The sequence below is a fragment of the Trichosporon asahii genome (assembly GCF_000293215.1).
Source record: "Trichosporon asahii var. asahii CBS 2479 unplaced genomic scaffold scaffold00050, whole genome shotgun sequence".
Lineage (NCBI taxonomy): Eukaryota > Fungi > Basidiomycota > Tremellomycetes > Trichosporonales > Trichosporonaceae > Trichosporon > Trichosporon asahii.
Genome location: NW_014040874.1, coordinates 2,011,602 through 2,029,415, shown reverse-complemented (window position 1 = coordinate 2,029,415; position 17,814 = coordinate 2,011,602). Strand labels below are relative to the sequence as shown.

The 17,814-nt window shown below is 59.6% G+C and overlaps 6 protein-coding genes across 6 annotated transcripts; 3 read left to right on the top strand and 3 right to left on the bottom strand.

Annotated features, from left to right (window-relative positions):
- Positions 1-1,298: 1,298 nt before the first annotated feature.
- On the top strand, positions 1,299-6,182 carry A1Q1_01958 (TAT-binding protein; the record flags this gene model as incomplete). Its single annotated transcript, XM_014324966.1, has 3 exons — positions 1,299-3,993; positions 4,064-4,234; positions 4,372-6,182. The coding sequence occupies 3 exons, from the start codon at positions 1,299-1,301 to the stop codon at positions 6,180-6,182; spliced, it is 4,677 nt and encodes a 1,558-aa protein (XP_014180441.1).
- Positions 6,183-6,539: 357 nt separating this feature from the next.
- Positions 6,540-7,459, bottom strand: A1Q1_01957 (uncharacterized protein; the record flags this gene model as incomplete). The annotated part of the gene is made up of 3 exons (XM_014324965.1): positions 6,540-6,701; positions 6,745-7,227; positions 7,283-7,459. 3 exons carry the CDS (start codon positions 7,457-7,459, stop codon positions 6,540-6,542), a joined length of 822 nt encoding a protein of 273 aa, XP_014180440.1.
- Positions 7,460-8,793: 1,334 nt separating this feature from the next.
- On the top strand, positions 8,794-10,094 carry A1Q1_01956 (uncharacterized protein; the record flags this gene model as incomplete). The annotated part of the gene is made up of 5 exons (XM_014324964.1): positions 8,794-8,848; positions 8,922-9,065; positions 9,124-9,623; positions 9,701-9,945; positions 9,983-10,094. 5 exons carry the CDS (start codon positions 8,794-8,796, stop codon positions 10,092-10,094), a joined length of 1,056 nt encoding a protein of 351 aa, XP_014180439.1.
- A 345-nt stretch (positions 10,095-10,439) lies between these two features.
- A1Q1_01955 (microtubule binding protein) lies at positions 10,440-12,880 on the top strand (the record flags this gene model as incomplete). The annotated part of the gene is made up of 8 exons (XM_014324963.1): positions 10,440-10,460; positions 10,559-10,660; positions 10,722-10,736; positions 10,778-10,990; positions 11,042-11,449; positions 11,495-11,631; positions 11,917-12,673; positions 12,761-12,880. The coding sequence occupies 8 exons, from the start codon at positions 10,440-10,442 to the stop codon at positions 12,878-12,880; spliced, it is 1,773 nt and encodes a 590-aa protein (XP_014180438.1).
- Positions 12,881-12,985: 105 nt separating this feature from the next.
- On the bottom strand, positions 12,986-15,010 carry A1Q1_01954 (uncharacterized protein; the record flags this gene model as incomplete). Its single annotated transcript, XM_014324962.1, has 2 exons — positions 12,986-14,855; positions 14,895-15,010. The coding sequence occupies 2 exons, from the start codon at positions 15,008-15,010 to the stop codon at positions 12,986-12,988; spliced, it is 1,986 nt and encodes a 661-aa protein (XP_014180437.1).
- A 425-nt stretch (positions 15,011-15,435) lies between these two features.
- On the bottom strand, positions 15,436-17,426 carry A1Q1_01953 (histone deacetylase 1 (hd1); the record flags this gene model as incomplete). Its single annotated transcript, XM_014324961.1, has 4 exons — positions 15,436-16,597; positions 16,668-16,804; positions 17,008-17,176; positions 17,338-17,426. The coding sequence occupies 4 exons, from the start codon at positions 17,424-17,426 to the stop codon at positions 15,436-15,438; spliced, it is 1,557 nt and encodes a 518-aa protein (XP_014180436.1).
- Between the last annotated feature and the right edge of the window lie 388 nt (positions 17,427-17,814).

Below are 17,814 nucleotides of genomic sequence, written 5' to 3'. Positions count from 1 at the left end.
GGACGTACAGATGCACTCTCAGCTAGTCAGCTCTCGCTCCTCAGAAGTGGCATCGGCATTGCCAGTGGCAACGAGTAGACATGGCCCATTCCCTATCGCTCCTTTTAAGAACGACATGCTCTCGGCCTGCGAGTTGTCAGCGTCTGACCTTACTCGCAGCGTCTGAGTTGGATTAGCTCCCCGGATAGTTGCTCACAGCCAGCTGGCGGGCATCCCTCCAAGGTGGACCACCTAACGAGGTACACAACCCGCCGTGACGCAGGTGTGCGTCAAATCACGCGCTGGCCTGCCTATCCTCCTCCACCTGTCTACCTCGCCTGCCCATCAGACTTCGGTCAAGCTTGGCAATTGCACAGGCACAAGACTCAGCAGCAGAGCAAACGGGAGGACATTGCCGTGCAGGTCTGACCGACATAATGCCCCGAGGCTCTCAGCAGTGCTCTACCCTCCTGGGGTGGTCCAGAGTACAAGTACGCGATCGTACCGGTTCGATGAGATTGTCCAGCCCATGCGTCATGCTTGCCTGCATCGCAGTTTGCGTTCCCTAGTCCGAAAGTCGGTCAGTCGGTCAAGGCCAGGCGGCCAACTAAACTCTGGCTTGTCAATCCTCCCCCGCCCAGCTCCCCGATACCGCCTTCCCTCGACCCTCAACCCTCACCGCCCAGTGTCCAGTCACCATGGCTCGTCCCATGTTGCATTCACTCCTCTTCTCATTGCCCACTTCGCATGCTCCTCATACCCTCCTCATGCTCGTTATCACTTCCATGCTCGCCCGCTCCTCCCGCTCAAGAATCGCGATGCGTCACTACGCGGCTCCCTATTGACGTTGACACTAATCAACCGTGCAATGTGGACGATTGACAGAGAAACTCATAAACAGGTATGTTGGTCGAGGACCTGCGTTGGACGTGGCCGTCGTGCAACCAGGTTGAGTGGACGTCTTCGTCCAACACAACTACTCAGTCCGAGCTGGACGAAGCTCAGGCGCGGAAACAAATCTGGCGCAGCAAATAGGTGGGTGGCTGCGACAGGCGGGAGCAAATGTGCGTAGGACGGCTGTCGAAGCTGGCTGGCTGGTTTGTCAGTCACGTCACGTTGGCCCGTTGGTGACCCGACCAGTAACCAGCTCGTAGACCGCTTCCACTGCCGAAACGACCTCGACGTCCGAGTTGAAACGCGCATCCACCCTCTCACGACCAACAGAGCGCCCCTCCTCTCGCGACAACAACGAACACTGCACTCTCACACGCCCCGTCGCCGCTCTTCTCGTCCCCTCGCGCCCCTAAAGGCGCCCTTCCATGTCGGGCACTCCACGGGGTCCGCCCGAGCCTGATTACCACCCTCATCACCCTCATTCGCATCCATCTCCGAACCATCCTCACAGTATCGGCATCGGTGGTCAGCCCTCGGGTACTTACTACCCTGGCCCTTCTCCTCAACATCACCCCGACTTTCATCCCCACCAAGGCTTCCCTGCCAACCTCGCCGGTTATCCCTACCAACACGGCTACCACCCTTCGGCGTCATACCAGGTCCCTAACGGCGTCGTTGATCGCCATCAGCTACCCTCCGGCTCCGCTCCCGTGCCTTACCTGAACCAAGCCAACCAACCTCCGTACTTCGATCAAGCCACCAACCACCAGCAATCTGTTCAGCAGCCCATTCGCGTCGACGGCTACGGTAACCCCATTACACCTGCCTTCGAAACCGCCCCTCACTCGTTTTCCGGCCCGGGACTACCGCCTACCTTTGATCAACAAGCTCAATCGTGGCAACCGCAGGCCGCCTACTCCGCCCAGTTCCAACAGCAGCCACAACAACAGCAACAGCAGATTCCCCCTCAGCCTCTGGTGCCCACTCCTCCCTCAGATCCTGTACCGACGGAGCAGCCTCATTTAGAGGCCGACTCCCCATCCACAGCGACACTGTCCCACCCCAAGATCATCCTACGCCTCAACAAGCCCAGCGGCGACATGCCCTCGCGTTCACGAAGGGGAGTCAAGGAAGAGGCCACTACGCCTGTTGCAGACCGTCCTCGACGTGGCCGGGCGGCCAAGCAGGTCAACTACAATGAGGACGAGGACGACGGGGACTTCCAGGACGAGCCTGAGGAAGAGGAGGAAGACGACGATGATGCCGAAGACGAACCCGAACCGCCCGTCGTGAGCCGACCCGCGCGAGGAGGTAGGCGAGCAACACGGCGTACAGTCGTGGAAGAGGATGAGGACGCCGATGGCGAGGCCGAATTCGAACCGCCCGCGCCTGCGCCTGCCGCCACCGAGCCGACTCGCCGCTCTTCGAGGTCGAGCAAGGTCCCCGAACGATACGCGGACGATGACGACTTTGAGAATAACATGTTGGACACTAGCCCAGTCATCCAGGAAGTGGGCACGACTCGAAAAACGCGCCGTCGCATCGTTGATCCTGACGATGAAGACGCGGATGCGCCAGTCAACGGTACGGAGGAACCCGTACTCGACACAGCGCCTGATGACACCCCGGTTCCTCAGAGGAAGAGGCAGCCGTCACGACAGCGCCACTCGTCTGCGGACGCAGAGTCATTTGCTCCGACAGAGTCTGACCAATCCTCGGAACCTGAGAGCCCGGACGAGGTCGTCGACGATTATGAAGAGCAAGACGATGACGATAACTTTCTGGACGACTCGCCACCCCGCCGCCGCCCGACTCGCCGAGCGACTCGATCGTCAGTCAGAGCAACCCGGTCAACTCGAGCTATGGATTCGGATGATTCGTATGGGGCCAAGCGCACCTTACGCAAGCGGGCTTCGCGTCCAAACTATGAGCTGCCCCCGATGGACATCTCCGCCGAAATCCAGGCTGCGGAGATCATGAACAACGCCATCGCCGCTGCCTCGAGACCCGGTGGTGCTCGTCGAGGGGGTGGTTTCCCGGGTGCCGGCGCTGCCAATTTCGGTGCGGCAGTCAGCGGAAAGACTTTACCCTGGTCGCTGAAGGGCAAGGACTTTGCACAGGCCATGGGAGACCCGGACTCGTCTGATTCTGACATGGATCTGCCCGCCTTGGGTGCGGGCGGTGGTGCAGCAGCGGCTGCTGGTGGCGGCGCCGTCGGCGGTCCGTCTGGTATGCCTGGTCGAACCGCCGGCCCGTCCGATGTTCCCAACTTTGGACGTGTGAACCCGAAGTCCAACATGGCTGATGCCGATCCTCTCGGAGTCGATGTCAACGTTACTTTCGACCGTGTAGGAGGCCTTGACAACCACATCAACCAGCTCAAGGAGATGGTCGCCCTGCCTCTTCTGTACCCGGAGCTCTTCCAGCAGTTCGGCATCATTCCTCCCCGAGGTGTGCTTTTCCACGGTCCCCCTGGTACCGGTAAAACGCTTCTCGCAAGGGCTCTGGCTGCGTCCTGCAGCAATGGCAACACGAAGATCTCCTTTTTCATGCGAAAAGGTGCCGATGTTCTGTCGAAGTGGGTCGGCGAGGCGGAACGCCAGCTCCGTATGCTCTTTGAAGAAGCGAGGGCGTCTCAACCCTCCATCATCTTCTTTGACGAGATCGATGGTTTGGCGCCCGTCCGAAGCAGCAAGCAAGATCAAATTCACGCCAGTCTAGTGTCCACTCTACTGGCGTTGATGGATGGCATGGATGGACGAGGACAGGTTATTGTTATCGGTGCCACCAACCGCCCCGATGCAGTTGACCCTGCTCTGCGACGTCCAGGCCGTTTCGACAGAGAATTCTACTTCCCACTTCCGAATATCGAAGCCCGCAAGCAGATCATCAAGATCAACACTCGCGAGTGGGACCCGCAGCTTCCAGAGCCGATGCTTGACAAGCTGGCTACCCTCACGAAGGGTTACGGTGGTTCCGACCTGCGAGCGTTGTGTACCGAAGCCGCGCTGAACGCTATTCAGAGGCGTTACCCGCAGATCTACAAGTCGACGGATCGTCTACAGGTTCAGCCGGGATCTGTTAGAGTTCAGCCGAAGGACTTCATGTTGGCTGTAAACAGTTAGTATGACCGCACAGCTTATTCTGACCACAGAAATCGTTGCATCTAGCGCACGCTCAGCGTCTTCAGCTGCCGCACAGCTCCCGCCCCAGCTTGTGCCTCTACTCTCTGAGAGCCTCGAAGGGATCAAGCGGGCAGTTGATCTTGCACTCCCGCCTGTTAAGAAGAGAACGGCCCTTGAGGAGGCCGAATTCGAGGACGATGATGGAGATACGTTCGAGAAGGAACTCATGCTGCAGTGTATGTTGGAACAGGTCCTCTGATACTGACGGCAGCTCTTGATAAGCTTCGAACTTATCGCCCTCGACTTTTGATCTACGGCGAGGCGGGTATGGGACAGACGTATCTTGGTCCGGCGCTCTTGCACCACCTGGAAGGTTTCCACGTGCAGTCGTTCGACATTGCGACGCTCATGAGTGACTCGACGCGCACGCCCGAGGCGGCGGTCGTGCAACTTTTTGTGGAGGCCAAACGTCATCAGCCGAGCGTCATCTTCATCCCTTCGCTTGCGCAGTGGGCGCATACGATCTCAGATGCCGCACGGTCGACTACAAGAGCACTGCTCGACAGCATCCCGCCGTCTGACCCGGTGCTGCTTCTCGCTATCGTCGACGGCCCTCTCTCGTCCATACCCTCCGACGTCAGGAAGTGGTTCGGCATTGGCGATGAGAGTCGCATCGAGATCGGCAAGCCGAGCGCGGACCAGAGGGAAAAGTTCTTCTCCGAGCTCTTGGACTCTGTGCAGCGACCTCCGAACGAGTTCCCGGATGGTGTTCCTCGTAAGAAGCGTGTGTTAGAGATCCTCCCGCCGGCTGAGCCTCTGCCGCCCCGCAAACCGACGGAAGCGGAGGTTCAGCGCGAACTGGAGCGGGATGCTGCCGCCCGCAATATGCTCTTCGTCAGTTTCTCGTCGCTCATCGCGGAGTTCATGAGGAAGTACCGCCGGCCGGCCTCCATCGTGAAGGAGGAGGCCTTTGCCCACGCCGCTTGGCAAGCGGAGCAGGCAGCTCTCAACGCCAACCCGCCGCAGACCCCGCCCCCTGCTGCTGCCCCGATCGTCCCTCCCGTCGAAGCGGTCAACGGCGAGGTGACGATGGAGCCGGCGACGATCGAGAACGCGGCCGCGGAGACACAACCCGCCGGGACTGTCGTCGTAGAAGCCGCCACCACCGAGGTGCCGACGATCCCGGCTGTCATGATCACGTCGGCATGCGGAGACGTTTCGACAGCGGCGCCTACTGAGGCTGGCGACCTACAACAGGAGCAGGCTGTGGCCACAGTCGCAAAGCCGTGGGAAGCGCACAACATTGACATCGACATCATTCAGCGCAAGCTCGTCAAGCACAAGTACTTTACGCCGGACGACGTGCTCGCGGACATTGCGCTGATTGAGGACAATGCGAACCACACGATGGATGCGGATCGCCAGCTCAAGATTTCCGAGATGGCCGCTCACGCGCGCATGCACGTGCAGAGCTTCGACCCGAAGTGGATTCCCGAATTTGCGCATTACGGTGAGCGCATGCGCCAGCGCAAGGCCGAGCGCGCGAAGGCGAAGGCGGCGCGCGAGGCGGAGAAGGCCAAGGAGCAAGAGAAGGCGAACGGCGAGGCCGAAGCTGTTGGGGAGAATGGGGAAGCCGCCCCCGGCCCGCAGATCGAGGGAGAGGCAGCCAGCCTGAAGCGACCTCGCGAGGAAGGCGAGGACGACAATGGACCCGCAAAGCGGCCCCGCGACGACGCCATGGACGTCGACCCCGCAACCGAGGCGGCCCTCGAAACTGCAAATGAGATCGCAGCGACCGTTGAGCCGATTGGTGGCGTGGACCCTACTGTCGCGATCAGCGCGGAGCCCGCGGCTACGAACGGTAGCCCAGCGAAGGAGCCCACGCCCGCGCCAAAGGAGCCGACTCCTGCACCCAAGGAACCGACGCCGGTCAACTCGCCATCCCCGCCGCCAGTTTACCCGCCTCTCGAAGTACCCGACCTGTCGGCACTCCGTGCCGCGCTGCGCGACGACACGGGTCTGCTGACGGTCGAGGAGCTGGAGCAGTTGCGCGCTGCGCTGCTGGACCGCGTGTGGCGTTCGCGACAGAGCTGGGACCGTGCCCCGTTGGTCGAGGGGTTGGAGAAGTTTGTGCGCCGGTACCTCGACGAGGTGAAGCTGGACCGCGAGGAGGAGTACGAGTAAAGTTGTTAGGCTAGATGTAGACTTTATGTATCCGTATGCGAGTAAGCATGTACGCGAGTGTGCGAGCGGAGCTGGAGCGTAGGCAGACATTCTGGGCAAACAAAGCAACATGCCATCAAACTAATAGTACAACTCAGAGCACGATCCACTCGGACTCGACCTGGTCTTTCTTCGGCTGGTTATGCACAAACGAGTTCTGTCATCAGCTTTGGAAACAGTATCTTAGCCTTACCCAGTACATCTCGATTCCGTCCGACACGCCGATCCGTCTCGGCGCCCAACCCGTGACGGCGTGTCCGAGGCTCGCTTTCTGCAGAACAGGTGTGACCCAGGCCCTCTCCCCGTCTGCTGTCAGCTTCACGACCGCTCACTAGTTTTGAGAGAAGACGTACCGTCCCTTGGCTTCCGCGCGTCCCAGCCTTCCAACCCTGTGATCCTCACTACTCCGTCGAGAATGTCTCTGACATTGTCCGTCGACCGGTTCGACGCAACGAACACCTGTCCTCGACACACAGGACCCTGCGCTAGTCAGCTTCAAATCTTTTAGGTTAGCCGGACTCACACGTTCGGCGACCGCAACGAACAGCTCCGCGGCATCGTCGCAGTGCACCGTGGCGATCTTGCCGCTCTCGCCCACGATGGACTGGAAGCGTTTCTTGCCCTTCTTGAGCGCCTCGAGGGCCGGTCGGAAATGGTACGCGCCAAAATAACTGCCGCCCTTGCCGTAGAGACACACTGGCCTAATGACGACACCGTTGACGAGTGATGAAGTAAGGACTTCGTCCTCGATATCGCGGCGCCAGGCGCTGCCCTTGTTACATGGTGCGAGGGCGGGCTGTCTCTCGTCCGTCCACTCCAGTCCCGCGGCCATGACATAGTGTCCCGAGCAATAGACATAGGTGGGGAGGACGGGGCATGAGCCTCGATGCTTGACGGCCTTGAGGAAGGCGTGGAACACGAGTTGTGCCTCCTTCAGCCCAATCGAGGCGAGGGCGTCCACGACTGCCGCGTCAGCTCGCAAGAGAAGAGGATAGCTCACCGACATCTACATCCCGCGCTATCTTGGCCCAGGTCTCGCGGTCGCTGAACGGGTCACAGACGACGGGGAAGATCTCTTGCGCCGCCATACTGTCACCTGTGGCCTGGCTGCGGGTCTGGCCGTAGACTATGTGTCCCGCGCGCGTGAAGGCGGATGCGACGGCGGAGCCGACGAACCCTGGTGTCAGCGGGGGATGGGAGGGGATCGTACCGCTTGCGCCGAGGACGAGGACTTTCATTGCTTTTGTTAGTTGGGGAGGAACGTGGGATGGGAGGAGGTTGACGGTCGGTGAGTTGGTGTTCACGGAACGAGCGGCGAGGTTGGGAGTGTCGAGTGTTTCGGGTACATCACATCAAGACACCGAGCGAGTTTAGATGCCGGGCTTCCGTCCTCCTCTGGTGTACGGCCAAGTCTTCGAATCAAAGGGTGTACAAAGCAGGCTCCGCTGAGAGCAACACGAATCGTGCACATGCACTGCAAGTCGGACGTATCTTGGCAGTCAGCCTGGCTAGGGTCCGTGAGGGGAAGTGCCATGCGCTGAGGAAAAGACAACATGTCAACAAGCGGCAGGTGACAATCCAAACCGAGACCGTCCGCCTGCTGATGGGTTACTCTCCCTACCCGTCTAGGGTGCGAGATGGCAAACACCAGCTGCTGCCTGGTCGTGGGACTGGGGTAAACTGGGGTTGGAACAGAAGAGACAGAAGAGTATGACCATGCACACGTTCACGGCTGGTTAAGATGCTGTCTTCACTCATCACAATACTCATCAGTGCAATCGGTCACTTTCCAAGACCTGAGCTGACCACCCATTACCGGACTACCACCCATTACCACCCACTGCCGCCGAGTCTATGCAGACACGACCGTCCAGATGCTTCGTAATAACACGTGACCGAAAAGCTGAACGCGACATATTGCCATGGAGGAGGGAACGTTGAGATTAAGGTGCGTGCGTTTGAACGAGTTCAGGTGCAAAGGATGATCGACATTCAGGTGTGCCGGCCGGGAAGCAAGGTTGCAGGATGCTCGGAAGATTCAGAAGACTGTCCAATGAAACGATGCAGACATCGAGACAAGACCCCCGAATCGAAAGAGGAAGGAGGGGTTGTGGAGGCCTTGCTTGGAGGAAGCAGCTATGATGACATTGCGTTGCGGACGCGTGGACGGCAGCAACGCAGTAACAATCTCAGGGTGACTTCATCGGCTCATTGCCGTTGGCAGCAGCAGCACCCGTAGTGCAGTGGTGCCTTTTTAAGGCTCTGCGCAGGCCGAGCTAATTCAGTGCACTCAGCCGAGCCAGCCAGGAGGGCGCTACGTCATAGGACACGCTTGCCCTGATCTCATGGCTCAAGGCCCACCGCGCCCACCGCGCTACATGCGCTACATGGCTGAATTAGGACACGCCCTCCGGCCCCCAGCCCTTCTCGGCCCCGTCCAACAATTCGCGCGACATCATATGAGTTCTCTCCCTCCTATTTACATGGGTGGCATCTTATTTCCTCATCTCGATCCTCAACTTCCTTCTTTTCTCCCGACACTCACCTTACACACCCTTCGTCTTTGTCCGCCATGTTTATATACAACGTCCACGCCCCCAACAAGACTTTCGCCCTCAAGGCAAAGGGTACGTGAATCATCGCTCCGGGCAATGTGACCCCATCGTTGCCCGCTGAAAACCGAGCTGACCTCCATCGCAGAGACCGAGGACTGCGACGCTCTTCTTTCCCGCATTCTCGCAAAGGCCAAGCTGAACGACGACGATGAGAATGCCGTCCGAAGCAACCGCGATGGTGCCGGTGTCGTGTACGAGTTTGACGGAGACCGCTGGGCTTTGGAGGACAGTGAGTCCCCGGACTGTCGCGGGCCATTCGCGATCGTGAGAACTCTGCTGACCATCAGACGACGACCTGTCCATCGTCACCGAGCGCTTCAAGACGGAGGACCGCCAGGGCAAGGCTATGCCCAGCGTCACTCTCCACATTGTCCAGCCGAACGCGAACAAGTCCAACAACGGTTACCTTGCTCCGCCTCCCCCGGCCTACGGCTCGTCCAGCCAGCAACAGCAGTACGCGGGCAAGTCTCAGAGGAAGAAGAGCAACTCGAGGCTGAATGCCAACGGAAGCCAGGCAGGTGGACGGCCGTCGTCGAGGGCGGGATCGCGAGCTGGTTCTCGCGCCTCTGTGGCCCCGTCGACCCACAGCACTATTGTGATCCGATCCGGCACCGACCCCTTGACTGCGTCCACCTCGCTATGCATCCCTAACCGCGACAAGAACCGCGCTCGCAGTGTTAGGTCGATGCGGAGCACAACCTCTCGCAAGAGCAAGTGGGGTGACGACGACGCTGAGCCCCTGGGTGACGTGAAGCGTCGCCAGTTCGAGGACGTAGGTATCATTTGCGTTGGTCTCAACTAACGTTGCAGTTCCATGCAAACAACGGTGTGCGAACGGTTGTGGGTGCTGTTGGCGACGTGCAGGGCGTGCGTATGCTCCTCAAGCAAGGTTACCGTGGTGTTTACGTCTCGCGTTCCTTCGCTGTTCGCCACGGCCTTATCTCCCGTAAGGAGCGGCCTGGATTCGGCGGCTACGGTGGACTGGTCATGCTCGGAAATGTCCCCATCACCGTCGGAGAGAAGACGGCTCTTCACCCTGTCATGCTGTCAGAGGAGCAGCACTTCGATGTCGTGCTTGGCCGCTCTTGGATCGAGAAGATGAACATCAAGTGAGTACCTTGTGTATGGAACGGCGCTGACAAGCAGGGTCGACCCCCTTGACCCCACCGCCCTCACCTACATGGACACTGGCGAGACGATCCCGTGTGACCTCGTCGTGCTCCGGGACGCCAAGGGCAACATCATCACCATCACTTAGAACATTTGGTTGGAACGAGGAACTGCAGCTTTAGGCTTATACCTCTCCTTTATAATTCTAGTTCCCGAGTCGTCACAAAATTCGTTATACATCTAGCCTGTAAAACCCATAGCGCATCTCGTTGTACGATCGATGCATGAACATGTCTGCCGATGAAGTGTGCAAGTCAGTAGGGGTCGGCAGTGATGGTGATCCACGTGGCTGAATTGCGGGGGAGGCAATGTGACAGCGCGGTGCTGTGATTCCGACTATCCGACCACAAGCCAGATTCACTCTCAACATCACCCGCTGAACTTTCCTTTCGTTCTCTCATTCGCTTCGCCCCGAGACAAACAGCGGTTGACCATGTCAAGATTCGTGCGACCAGTGAGTCTTCAACTACCAGGGAATCCCGGAACGCGCAGGCTACAACATCTCCGATGTCGTGTGCAGGCTCAACAAGTGGACACAGCTAACTGGCGCAGAGCAAGTACAGGCACACGTACGCGAACCGCTCAAAGGTCAACTACGAGAATGCCAAGATCAGCGGCAGCGCTTGGGACACTGACCTCGTGACCGCCGGCGGTGTAGGTCCAGCGACGCAGCGAATACTGATCGTCGCAGAAATACATTGCTGTCAACTGGCAGGTCTCGGGAGGTGGTGTGAGTACATGCCTGCCTAGACGATAGTACTGACGTCCCAGGCCTTTGCCGTTCTGCCGTCGTTCTCCCCCTTTGAGCTGCCTCAGCCCGAGGGCTTCCCCACCAAGCTCCCAGACTTACTGCCCCTCGCTCGTGGTCACACCGCCCCTGTGTATGTCGCAACTCGTCACAACTTTACTGATGAGACAGTCTCGACACTGCCTGGTCTCCTTTCGACGACAACCTCGTTGTTTCTGGAGGCGAGGATGGCAAGAGTGAGCTACTAAACTGTTCTCTGTAGCTGACGCGCAGTCTTTGTCTGGAAGATTGACGACGGCATGTTCAACGGTTGGGGTGAGGATGACTGGGAGCCGGAGGACCTTTCGCCTGTTGGCCTGCTGAACGCTGGTGGCCGTAAGGTTGGCCAGGTGCAGTTCCACCCCGCTGCCGCCAACGTTCTCGCTTCCGCCTCGGGTGACCACCAGCTCCGCATTTGGGACATTGAGAGCCCGGACTCGCCCAACATTGTCCTCACCGGACATAAGGACAGCATCCAGAGCATGTGCTGGAACCCCATCGGCACTCTCCTGGCCACGACCTGTCGCGACCGCAAGCTCCGTCTTTTCGACCCTCGTGCTGGCACTGAGGCTGTTCACGTCACCGACGGCCACGGAGGCATCAAGGGCTCGCGCGTTGTCTGGCTCGGTGACCGTGACCGTATCGCCACGACCGGAGTGAGCTCTCCGCTGGCGATCTAGCTGACCTCGCAGTTCTCCAAGATGTCCGACCGTCAGCTCTCCCTCTGGGACACCGCCGGCCTGACCAACCTCGACACGCAGAGCCTCGACTCGAGCGCCGGTATCATTATTCCCTTCTTCGCAGAGGGCAACGACGTCCTCTTCCTCGCCGGCAAGGGGTAAGCTATCATCGACAGCTGCAAGCTGACACCAGTGACGGAAACATCCGCTACTACGAGCTCGAGGGCGACCAGTTCCACTTCCTGAACGAGTACAAGTCTTCGGACCCTCAGCGTGGTATCGGCTTCATCCCCCGTCGCGGACTCGACGTTGCACACAACGAGATTGCCCGCGCCTTCAAGCTTTCGGGTGGCGGTATCGACCCGCTCTCCTTCGTTGTTCCCCGTAAGGCCGAGGGCTTCCAGTCTGAGTATGTCCAGTTACCACCTTGAGCTGACCTGAAGCATCTACCCTCCCGCCAACTCGATCGAGCCCGCTCTTTCCGCTGCCGACTGGTTCGGCGGAAAGACTGCGCGTCCCAACCTCGTCGACCTCGAGACCAAGGCGACGTCGGCGAACAAGACCCCCATCACCGCGACGCCCACTAAGACCAGCACCGCTTCCTCGCCCGCCCCCGCCGCTGCGGCCAAGAAAGAGGAGCCCAAGCCCGAGCCGAAGAAGGAGGAGGTCAAGAAGCCGGAAGAGCCCAAGCCTGCCCCAAAGAAGGAGGAGCCCAAGCCCGAGCCGAAGAAGGAGGAGCCGCAGCAGTCGGCCCGCAGCCTCGAGAAGGAGGTGCCGGAGAGCGACTCTGAGCCGTCATCGCCCAAGGCGCCTGCGCCGACCGGTCTGGCGTCCGGAGTCGCCGCCTCGCTCAAGTCTGCCTCTGCGTCCAAGCCTTCCACGCCCGTGAACGGCTCCGAGACGCCGGAGGACACTAAGGACGCGGCGACGCCCAAGCCGACGGCGAACGAGCTGCTCGTCAAGCTCCTCACGCCGAACGCCAAGGTGCCCACGCGCGGCTCGCCCCTCTCAGCCGGCTACGACCTGTACGCTGCCGAGGACGCCGTTCTCCCTGCGCGCGGCAAGGGAATAGTCTCGGCCGGCATCTCGATTGCGATCCCCGACGAGACGTACGGACGCATCGCGCCGCGCTCGGGCCTGGCCGCCAAGCACGGCATCGACGTCGGCGCCGGCGTCGTCGACTGCGACTACCGCGGCGAGGTCAAGGTCGTCCTCTTCAACCACAACGACGCCGACTTCAAGAGTGAGTTGAACAGAAAGAGCTGAACTGACAGAACAGTCGCGCAGGGCGACCGTATCGCCCAGCTCATCCTTGAGCGGATCGCCATGGCGCCCATCCGCCAGGTTGACGAGCTCGACTCTACCCAGCGCGGCGCCGGCGGCTTTGGCTCGACCGGGCGCGCCTAGACTGCCCTCACGGGCTCGTAATGAAGAATATGTATGAACGTCTATCCTCAGCAGTAGCTCAATGGTTACATGGCATGAGAGTATTGATACAAGTGGACTGAATAGCTAGGAGCGCAGCGCAACAGGCGGGGGAAGGAGGGGGATCTTGTCCGGCTGGAACTGGACCGCCTCGAATGCCTTGCGCACCTCCTCCTCAAGCTCCTCGGGCTTGGGGAGGAAACAGCTCCAGGGGTCCTCGTAGCTCCACCCGTCGGGGACCTCGACGTCGGCACCGAACGTGGCCTTGCCGAAAGCGTTCGTTGAGGGCTGCCCAAACCCGCCGCCCTTACTAAAGGCGGAGGATGCGGGTGCGGCTGGGGTGCTCGAAGCCGAAAAGGCGCTGAATGCCGACGTCGCCGGCTTGCCGAATGCGCTGGTGCTGCCGAACGCGCTACCCGAGGCGGGCGTCGAGGTCTGCCCAAAGGCGCTGCCCGCGGTAGGCGTCGACGACTGCCCGAACGCACTGCCTGACGCCGGCGTCGAGGTCTGCCCGAACGCACTGCCGGTGGCCGGAGCTGCGGGGTTGCCGAAAGCACTCTGGCCAAAGGCACTGCCAGTTCCTGGCGTAGAAGTCTGCCCAAAGGCGCTGCCGGTCGCCGGCGTCGATGTCTGGCCAAATGCGCTGCCCGTGGCTGGCGCCGTAGTCTTGCCGAACGCGCTCGTGGCCGCCGGCGCGCTCGTGATCGAAGTGTTGCCGAACGCACTGCCGGCTGCGGGGGTCGAAGTCTGGCCAAAGGCGGAGCCTGTGGCTGGAGCAGACTGCTGCCCGAACGCGCCAGTGCCGCCAGACGAGAAGGCGCCGAAACCAGCTTTGCCAAATGCGCTGCCGCCAGTCGCGGCGGTAGTCGCAGGGGTCGCGCTCGCACCAGTACCGAACGCGGAGGTTGTGGCTGGGGCGGAATTCTGGCCGAAAGCGGACTGACCGAACGCAGACCCTTGAGTTGGAGTAGTCGTGCTGGAAGTTGAGCCAAAGGCGCTGGGCTTGGCACCGAAAGCGGACTGGCCAAACGCAGAGCCGGCGGGCGGCGCCGTCGTGCTCGTGGTGGTGGAACTCTGGCCGAAGCTGGACTGGCCAAACGCAGAGCTTCCAGCTGGCTTGGCGCCAAACGCACTTTGCCCAAACGCAGAGCCTGCTGTAGCTGGAGCTCCCGTCGCTGGGGTTGAAGTCGCAGTGCTGCCGAACGCACTCTGGCCGAACGCAGAGCCAGCGGGCTTTTGCCCAAAGGACGATTGGCCGAAAGCGCTTCCACCTGTCGTGCCCGTGCTCGCCGTGTTGGAGCCGAATGCACTGCCTGCGGTCGAGGAGGAACCGAACGCTCCGCTACTGGATCCTGTGCCGAATGCACTCTGTCCAAACGCGGCTCCGCCCGTTGTGGGTTTGGCGCCAAAGCTGCTTTGTCCAAATGCGCTGCCGCCACTTGACGCCCCCTTCTGTCCGAACGCCGACTGGCCGAATGTGCTACCTGCTGTGGTCGATCCGAAGGAGGACTTCCCGAATGCACTCCCTGCCGTATTGCTGCTGCTCCCAAACGAGGACTGACCAAAGGCAGATCCACTCGCCACTGGGGCGGGGCCGCCTGACTTGGCCGCAGCCAGCGCTACATCCTCGTTGAAGTCGGCTGGTCTGTCCGATCCAGGAACGGCACCGTTCTTGAAGCGGAGGTCATGGAGGCGCTGAGCTGTCTGTACCACCTGGGGAATGTTTGACAGGGCCTCATCGAGCTTTGACTTGGCCTCGCCAACGAGTTTGTTTTCCTCAGCGACATACTGGTCCACGGCACCACCCCCCGTTTTAAGCGCTTGGACAGCCTTCCAACGGAGCTCCTCTGGAGACATGTCTCCCTGTAGAACGTTTGGCTCATACTTGGATGCGCCGAAGCAGGAGATCACCCAGAGCGGTCGCTCAGCACCGAGCTCAAGCTTCACCGAGTCCTCACTAGCGATCAGCTGCTGCGTTCTGCGCAAAAGCACTCACTTGAACTGATACCTTGTGGCCGCGTGTGACGGGGCTCGTGTTCCCAGTGGTGTTGCATTGGAGGAGCTGATCGAGCCGAACCGACCGCCTTGGTTGCCTGGTCTCAGTCTCCGCATGATGGTGATGGTGCTTACCAGGAGGATGGGCGAATCGACAGTTGTTGCCAAATCGACAGTTACTGCGAGTCAGCAGAGTTTTGCTCCCGTCGCACGTACCCGGTGGATTGCCAGTCTCTGCAGATTGTTTTGGACATTCCTAGACGTGAGTGCGTTGTGTGTGTGTCGGTTCCACTGCGCGCTGCGACGAGGAAGGAAGGGCGCAGGAGACGATCTGGTTGCTAGTGTTTCGTACTGCAGTGGCAAAACACAACCGGGCGTCAGGCACGGGCCAATCTGATGCCGCCGGACTCGTCCTTCGAGATGCAGGACAGATAGGAGGAGTAAACGCAGCCCTGTCCCCAGCTCGTTCTCAACATTTATGAGGATTCATACTCCATAAGAGAACACGCCTGCGGAAATCGTACACTGACTCTATACTATAACTACACTACGCTAGCAGGGCTACCGGCACGGCTCGTGCGACCGACATTCCAGGTCTCTGGAATACCACCGAACAGTTTCGGCTTGACACCGTTCACCAAGCCATCCGACGGCTTGGCGTTGGGGTTGAGCAACGACGTCGGATCCCAAACCCCGTCACCGGCCTTGGAGTAGAAAAAGCTACGCTTCTTGCGACCCTCTTGCTCCTCGCCCTCATCGGGCGAGCAGGAAGCTTGACGCTTCGATGAAGGGAAGCCGTTGACGCGAGGTCTCGGATTGGGACGCAACGACAGCCCTCCTTGGCGGCGGGCACGGTTGGCTCGTGCATAAGCGGCAGTGTCGTCATCAGAGTCCGAGTCCGAGTCGACATCACCGCCTTGGCGGAAGATTTTCTTGATGCGCTGATCGATCTCGTTGTCCGGGTCATCCTCGTCGTCATCCTTGGAAAGACCAATAGCACGGGAAATAGGCTTGCTGGGAACCTCGCGCATCTGCACACTCGGAGCGTGCGGCAGCTCACGCAGATTCTCGGCAATTGTACGCTTCAACGCCTCAAGATACTCGGGAGGGTTGTGGTCATCGACGTTGGTGGGCATGACCTCGAGCTTGTAGCGAGGACCAAAGTACTCGAGGTAACGGTTGTAGGGCAAGTCTTCTGGAAGCTCGACACCACACATGATACCGGTCTCCTTTGTCCACGCCTTGGAGACATTCTTGATCGTGTATCCTCCTCCGCCCACCATCATCACGGGGATATTGAAGCTTCGGACGTAACGCGCGCACTCGCCATGTCCCTCCAGCGTCAGGTTGAAGCCACCAAGCTTGTCTCCCGACAAAGAGTCAGCTCCAAGCTGTAGGACGATGGCGCCTGGCCGGAAAGTTTCAATAATCTGCTTAATGACGGGCTTGAAGACAGACTGATACGTTTGATCGGTGATACCGTCACGCAATGGGACATTGACAGCGTAACCCTTTCCACGCTTGATGCCACGGTCACGAACGTCTCCAGTTCCGGGGAAGAACTCTCCGAAACGGTGGAACGAGCACGTCATGACACGGTCGGTGGTGTAAAAGGCCTCCTCGACTCCGTCTCCATGGTGGACATCGACGTCGATGTAGAGGACTCGCGGATGAATTCGAAGCAACTCCAGAATTCCAAGGACACTAAGGTCAGTTCAGAGGGAGCGGCAACACTTACATGTCGTTGACGTAACAGAATCCTGATGCTTCAGACTTCTTAGCGTGATGCAGGCCGCCAGCCCAGTTGACAGCGACGTCGGCATGTCCAGAGTTGAGCTTCTCAGCGGCGCCGAGAGAGCCACCCGCGGAAATGGTGCAAAACTCGAACACTCCCTCGAAAGCAGGGCAATCCTCACCCGTCAGACCTCGAAGTCAGCGATGTGCGACCAGCCGCAACTCACATCTAATGCCCCCTCCTGTCATCGCGTCGGCCGTCTCTGGTGTGACCGCCTCCAGCAAGTCAATGTACTCGTCCGTATGGAAGCGCGTCATTTCTGTTTTCGTGGCACGGCGCGGGCGCTGTCGTATCAGTCACCATCCACAAGGGTACTCACAAAAACCTGCATCGCCTTTCCTCGGGGCCCATTCATTATGCGCTTCTCCCACTTGGCAGCCTCCTGGATTTCTGGGTCCTTGTCGGCCGCCCAATCGTTGAGAGCACGCGCACCCTCACCAGCTCCCTCTGGTGCATCATATTCGTTCTCATCGCACAGACCGTAGTTGCTGATAAGATTATGGGTCATTCGAATTCGGTGCGGCTTCATAGGGTGTCCCAAAAAGAAGTGGTAGTTTCCTACATCGTCTGCTGGTCAGCATAAACAAGGGCGGGTGAGACGAACGGTCGTAGAAGCTACTGTTAGCGCGTGCAAATTATTGTGACGTACTAAGCAACTCGACGGTTTGACCGGTTTGGATCGTCCAGATCCGTCGGCTCAAAAGGCACCATCTTGTTAGGATCAGCGAGGTTGCTCATCTTGGCTTGATGCTTGACAGCGGGTTCTCGGAAAGTAAGCGAGTCGTGATGATTGTTGAGGCTCTACCGATGCGACTTTGAATCGTGTCCACCGAAATCAGGCAGGTGCGGCGTGAAGCACAATCGTTGCGCGGTCTTGAAACACCGTAAATTCGCGGAGCTTTGAGATTAAGCGATGAAGCCGAATGGATGTGGAGAGCAACAGAGTGAAGACGATGGAACGGGTGGCACAAGGTGAGCGACCTATTCACAGTCGCGACGGAGACGGACTGGTTTAGTCACGTGATATTTCCTGAGCTCTCCCACGGCTCCCCATTCCCATCCCCCACCTCCACCTCCAGGCGTCGGAGTGCGCCGGCCGAGTCGACTCAGTCTGCTCACCTGGCCA